The 6000-nt window shown below is 50.4% G+C and overlaps 1 protein-coding gene across 4 annotated transcripts in view; it reads right to left on the minus strand.

Annotated features, from left to right (window-relative positions):
* The window catches only part of Robo4 (roundabout guidance receptor 4), a 15055-nt gene extending 9315 nt beyond the window's left edge, over positions 1 to 5740 (minus strand). Inside the window, exons 1-10 of one of the 4 annotated variants that reach the window (XM_005339529.4) lie at positions 5552 to 5739; positions 4880 to 5209; positions 4475 to 4632; positions 4171 to 4291; positions 3759 to 3886; positions 3432 to 3660; positions 3094 to 3206; positions 2174 to 2342; positions 1839 to 2024; positions 1686 to 1728 (exon numbers count right to left, since the gene is read on the minus strand). In XM_005339529.4, coding sequence (XP_005339586.1) covers positions 1686 to 1728; positions 1839 to 2024; positions 2174 to 2342; positions 3094 to 3206; positions 3432 to 3660; positions 3759 to 3886; positions 4171 to 4291; positions 4475 to 4632; positions 4880 to 5209; positions 5552 to 5621 — 1547 coding nt within the window. In that variant the 5' untranslated portion in view covers positions 5622 to 5739. Of the gene's footprint in view, positions 1 to 1685; positions 1729 to 1838; positions 2025 to 2173; positions 2343 to 3093; positions 3207 to 3431; positions 3661 to 3758; positions 3887 to 4170; positions 4292 to 4474; positions 4633 to 4879; positions 5210 to 5551 lie in introns of all 4 variants that reach the window. The other 3 variants (XM_078047244.1, XM_013364852.3, XM_013364855.3) reach the window with 3 other exon arrangements.
* Between the last annotated feature and the right edge of the window lie 260 nt (positions 5741 to 6000).

Here is a 6000-nt window from a genome sequence, read left to right on the forward strand (position 1 = left end):
GACCTGATCAAAGCAATTCTTTACCTAGAACTTTCAGTGTCTCCCTGTTTACCAAGGTAAGAGTCCAGATGCCTAGCACAGTGAACAGGGCCCTTAGTTTGGTTTCCAGCTTCCTAACCTAACTTTGCTCTAACACATTCATACCTTATTCCCCAACCAGAAAAAAATACTTGTCTTTTCATGTGGATGTAGCAGGTGATTTTTTTTGTTTCTCCATCTGCCCTTTCCATTTTTACTGTCAGAATAAATACGGAATTTTTTTTCTCCTGTTTCTCCACTCCAATCCTTTCCATGCATCTTATACATGCTTTTGTGCTGCCAAAACTGGGTTGTTTTCATGCCTGTCTCTGCCTAGACTGAAATTTCCTGGTGGATGGAGACTATTCCAAAGGAACGGATGAACCAAACAATTAGAATGGAATCTCCTTCAAGAACAAAGAAGATCCCAGGGGAGCCAGAGAAAGTTCATGTTGGAGCACACAGTGCTCAGGAGATAGCTGGAAGAGGGAAGCCGATGAACACAGAAAAACTCAGGAACACAATGCCAGCCAGCTTGGAACTTTGCTCTAGACAGAGAATCTGACAGCAAAATGGCAGCTCCTCTGGCGTGGTGATGCACACCTGTAACCCCAATATCTTGGGAGGCTAAGGCAGGAGGATTGTGAGTTCAAAGCCAGCCTCAGCAACTTAGCATAGTGCTAAGCAACTCAGTGAGACCCCGTCTCTAAATAAAATACAAAATAGGGCTGGAGATGTGGCTTAGTGGTCGAGTGCCCCTGAGTTCAATACCTGGTACCCCCCCCCTTCCAAAAAAAAGGGCAGCTCAAGGCCTGGATATATATAGCACATAAAAGATTCTCAATAAACTTTAGTTGACCAATGCAGATCTAGAGTGTGAAGCCTCCTATAGGATATTCAACCAAATGAAGAGCAAAACAAGTAGGCAAAGAGATGGAATGGTTTCTTAGTGCAAAACCTGGCTACTAGGAGAAAAAAGGATGCATACTTTCTTAGTATCACATCTCATGATTTGGCAGCAAATCAGATGGAGCAGAAGTACCTACAGGATGGCCCTGTTTTTGAATAATGAGTTAGAAGCTAAGATGCAGGGATTGAATGCCCTCTGCTGGAAGTATGGATGAATAATGGTGCAGGTCTGGTTGCTCAGTGCAAGATTATTCACAGAATGCAAAGGCACTACTAGGTAGACACCGAGTATAGAGAAAACTAGACATTAAAACTGGTCATATTGTAATTATTAACTCTGGAGTTAATAGAGTGCAGTGCATATCAGTAAGAGGCAGGTGACAAGAGCATTGGATGGGGGGTTTAGAAGCCCAGCTGCTAGGGCTGGGGATACAGTTCAGTTTGTAGAGTGCTTGCCTCGCATACACAAAGCCCTGGGTTCAATCCCCAATACCAAACAACAATAACAACAAACAAAACAGAAAGCCAGCTGCTAACTGAAGCCTTTAGCAGAATCTCTTGTTTGATGACTCTCAGCTGTCAAGTGGTACACTAGAACAATAGTGAAAGGGAAATTAGCTGTCACTTGGAGTCCCTGGAGAGATTCAGATACTAAGATTCCAAACTGCCTGGCATTCTATTTCCTATCCCAACTCCACTGTCTCTTGATCCCCCTCTGCCTTTCCTTCATTCAATGTCCCTCCCCTTTGATTACTCACCTGTGTTTTAAGATGGCATCCTCACTGGTGTACCTGTAGAGACCTGAAAGTGAGAGAAAGGCTAAATCTATCATCTGGCCAGAGATCTAAACTTCTGTAGCCATTCTGGCTGGACCAGGGGAGGCCTGTGTACCGGGAGGTCCCCACTGTCACCTGGGCCCAGGTGCACACCAGCTCGGCGCCGGCGGTGGATGCACACAGCAGTGCCCAGCAGCATCAGCCAGAGCAGGACACCTCCGCTTGCGATGACCTCTGGCCGCCTCAAGGTGGCCCTCAGCTGCTCCAGGGTCCAGAGACCGTGCTTGCTGGGTTCTCGGGCAGATCGCTCACTGGTCTGCTCTGTATAGGATGGGATGTGGAGCTCAGGAGGAGGTCCAGTGAGGTCCAGCAGATAGGAATAAGAAGCTGGAAAGTGTGAGGCAGGAGAGGATAGGGGAGGGGAAGGGGGGCTCGAGGATATGGGTAAGGCCTGAGGGTGCTGTCCTCACCTAAAAGGAGGCAGACAGGGGTACTGGGTTTCCCAGCCCCAGCACCAGTGACTGCAGCCACTTGCACACAGTAGAAGCCTGGTATTCGGGTGGTAATCTCCAGCTGGGTCTGCTCACCCACTACGGTCCAGTTGACTGTGGGCAATGAGGTATTGCCCACGCTGCAGACCTGGGGCAGAAGCAAAGGTGAATAGCTGTCTCAGGCACTGTCACAGCAACTGAGCCTGCCTTCAATCTGCAGACTCAGTATGTGGCCATCCTGTGCTGCCACCTACTGGGGACCCTCCTCCTAACAAGTGTCATAGTTCCTATTCCCCACTTCTCTACCAAGCAAGATAGACTTTTCTCTAGACAGAAGAAGGGTAAAGTAATTTTTTTTTTTTTTTTTTTTTTTAAAGAGAGAGTGAGAGAGGGGGACAGAGAGAGAGAGAGAGAATTTTAACATTTATTTATTTTTTCTTAGTTCTCGGCGGACACAACATCTTTCTTTGTATGTGGTGCTGCTGAGGATCGAACCCGGGCCGCACGCATGCTAGGCGAGCGCGCTACCGCTTGAGCCACATCCCAGCCCCGGGTAAAGTAATTTGCTAAATATGCCTAACACTATCAGTTCTGAAACTTCAGCATGCTTTAGAATCACCTATAGCCTTTTTAAAATACAGGTGGCCAAGACCATTCTTGAGTTTCTGATTCAGGAAGCCTGGGAAAGGACCTGAGAATCTGTATTCCTAATAAGTTCCCAGGGGTGATGCTTATATTGTGGATCCAAGAACCACACTTTGAGTCCCACTGATATAGCCTGGTTCAATTCCTGTTCTTTTTCTTGTGTCTATGCACAGGTACGGTTCCTCAGTAGCTACAGCAAGAAAAGGGGGGTGATGGTCCCTTGAGGAAAGGCTTTGTCCGTTTGTAAAGTATACCTGGTATCCACGGATGACACCATTGTGGTTTTCAGCAGGTGGTGGGACCCAGCTCACAAGGATACTTCCATTGCCAGGTTTTAGGGTGACTTCCTGGGGTGGGGCACTGGGCACTGGAGGGAAGGTAGAGAGGCTAAGTAATGCTAATCCTTCAGGACTCTTTCAGGAAAAAAAGTTAGAATGGGAGACAAAGAGTTAGAGTCCCGTTAAAGACAATAGAAGCTCTGTTTAGTTCTGCTTGCCTGGCTGGGCAGAAGAGAATCCAAGAGTGGGACAGTCCAGGGGTACTCAGTCAAGAAGGAGCCTGGGGTTGGGTTCTAGGCAGATCTGTTCCTGACCTTGTTCTGGCAGCCTCAGGAGTAGCACATTGCTGTCAGGGCCTCGAGCCCGACCAGAGGATGGTCTCACTTTGAACTCGTAGTCTTGGCCCCAGTGGAGGCCCCCAAGCTCTGCACTCTGCCAGCCAACCAGCAGCTCCTCTGCCCATGGAACTGCCTGGCCTCCTGAGGCAGTCTGGGTCCGGAACAAGGCTGTGTAGGACTGAGCAGGTGCAGCTGGACCACTCACCTGTGAAGGTAGAGAAAGGGTGAAGGGTGGTTAGGGAGCTCCCAACAATACTTTCTTGAGCTCTGAACTGGCTCTTACCCCTGAGTCCTGTGTCTTACCTTCCAGCTGAGCCAGACAACAGGCCCCGATTTGGGACTTTTCTCAGGATCTGGGTTCAGCAGGGTCACATTTTCTAGCTGAATGCGCACAGCCAAAAGTTCCAGAGGTTCCTTGTGGTCCTGGGACTCTGTGAGAAGCATAGGGCTGGGGTGAGGCCTACAGGCCAAAGTGAAGGGATGGAGGAATGTAACATCCCCCAGCCATGGAGGAACTCAAATTCCCAGAGTTCTTAGGTCTAGGATGCTCCTATTTCACTCCAGTAAGGGGGAAACTTCCCTTACAGGGTGCCCCTGTCACCCAGACCCAGATCCTGATCCCAGGGTGAGCCCTGATACCTTAATATAAATCCAAATCTGACCATCCCATCCTAACTAGAATTCCCCCAATCTGCTTAAGTAGACCATCCCTTACCCTGGACAGATACCCTGGCTGCCCGGCTCTCCCGTTGTCCTGCATTGTTGTTGGCCACACACATATAGGTCCCTGTATCGCTCTTCTCTGCTCTTTCCACCAGCAGAGAACCCTTGGACATCTGTCAGGGACATGTACAAAGTGAAGTTTTCAATGTAGGTGGGGTTCTGAGGCTGGAGGGCAGCTTCAGGATTTCCCCTCCTCTAATTCTGCCGGGGGATACAGGGCTAGGGAGCCGGTCATTCCCTCAGATACACCAATTGTGCCCAGGACAGAATGAAGGACAGAAGGGGGCTCCACTCACCGTGTGCCGCCCTGGCTGCAGAACTAGGGGTTTCCCATCTTTCCACCATGAAACTGAGGGCTTTGGGTAGCCCCAGGGTGGTCCACACTCCAGAATAACTTGCTCCCCCACCACAGCCACCTTGTCTCGAGGCTGGATCTGGAAATCCTCCTGGAGGACTGTGGGGAGGACAGCAGGTCAGCAGGACTCAGGGCTCAGGCCTTCCTTTCCCAGGGTCTTGCATTGGCATCTCCTGCCATAATCACCCTATTCTGCTTTGCCCACCTTCTGAGCCTCACATGTAGGTTCAGGCAAAGCCAGCTTTCCCTTCAAGGACCCCCAGCCAGGCTACCCCCTTACATATCGCTCAGCACAAATATCTCATCTCAGGTCTCTCCACCCTCAGCCTCCCCTCCCAGTCCTCACCAGCTACAGATAGCCGAGCCCCTCTGCTGACTGCTGTGCCCAGTTCGTTGCTGGCCTCACATGTGTACACGCCCAAGACTGTGGTTAGGGCCTGGTCATCATAGGTATGTCCCCGGGCAGGAGGCCGCAGCAACAAAAGAGTTCCATCAGGTAGGAGGTGGTGTAGGTCTGGGGACGTCATGCTCAGAGGCTGCCCATTCTGAAGCCAGCGGATAGTAGGAGGTGGCTGGCCTGATGCTTTGCAGCTCATCTTGGCAGGGCCAGAGCCCTGGAGCAGCTGGTCCTGGGGGTGAACTAGAATCTGAGGTGGGAACTCCTGAGCCTTGCTGCCTGGGAGGGAAAAGGAAACAGAGCTGGGTCTGACTATCCACAAGACTCCCAAATCCATGCACCATACTATGTTCCCTTGTGCAGGAGTTTGTCTGACGGTCTGTACTACTGACAGTTCATTCCCAAATAACAAGCTAGCTGGGAGAGGTCAGGGCTAGCATGCACAGCATCCAGGCCAGAGCTTGCATAGTCTCTCTGTCATACACACTTACTCACACATACACACTATGGTTACCATCATCTTATCTCTGGCATGCCCACTGCAAAGGGAAGTAAAAGAGCCAATGCTCTTTGAGCCTTGTATCAGGGAGCATGGGCTAGGAGAGGGAGGGCCCCACTCACCCAGAACGAGCAGAAGAAGGAGAAGCAGGAGCCACCTGACCCTAAGGAGGCCCATTCCTCCAGATCCCATGGCTGCTTTCAGGCCTCTCTGTCTGTGTCCCGAGCACTTTGTCCCACTGCTCTGAGCTCACAGCAGAGAGAAGGAGGGGCTGGGTGGGGTGGCCGTGGTTGTTTGTGACTGAGACTCTGCCCCAGTAGGGAAGCAGCTTTGAGGAAACCGATGCTTCCTGCCTGGCCCTCAATGCCTTGGAGAACTGGGCGGAGATTAGAGGCGAGAAACTCCCTGACCTCCACCTTTTGGCCATAACCCCTGACCCTAACTACAGCCCTAAGGTTTATCTCATGTCTGGTTTGGAATTTCTGAAAGGGAATCCTAACACCATAACTCTACCCACCTCCTTAATCCTCCAACCTTAAAATTCTTCCTAAATACTATTCTTTTTTTTTTT

This window comes from Ictidomys tridecemlineatus, chromosome 4, assembly GCF_052094955.1.
Source record: "Ictidomys tridecemlineatus isolate mIctTri1 chromosome 4, mIctTri1.hap1, whole genome shotgun sequence".
NCBI classification, from domain to species: Eukaryota; Metazoa; Chordata; class Mammalia; order Rodentia; family Sciuridae; genus Ictidomys; species Ictidomys tridecemlineatus.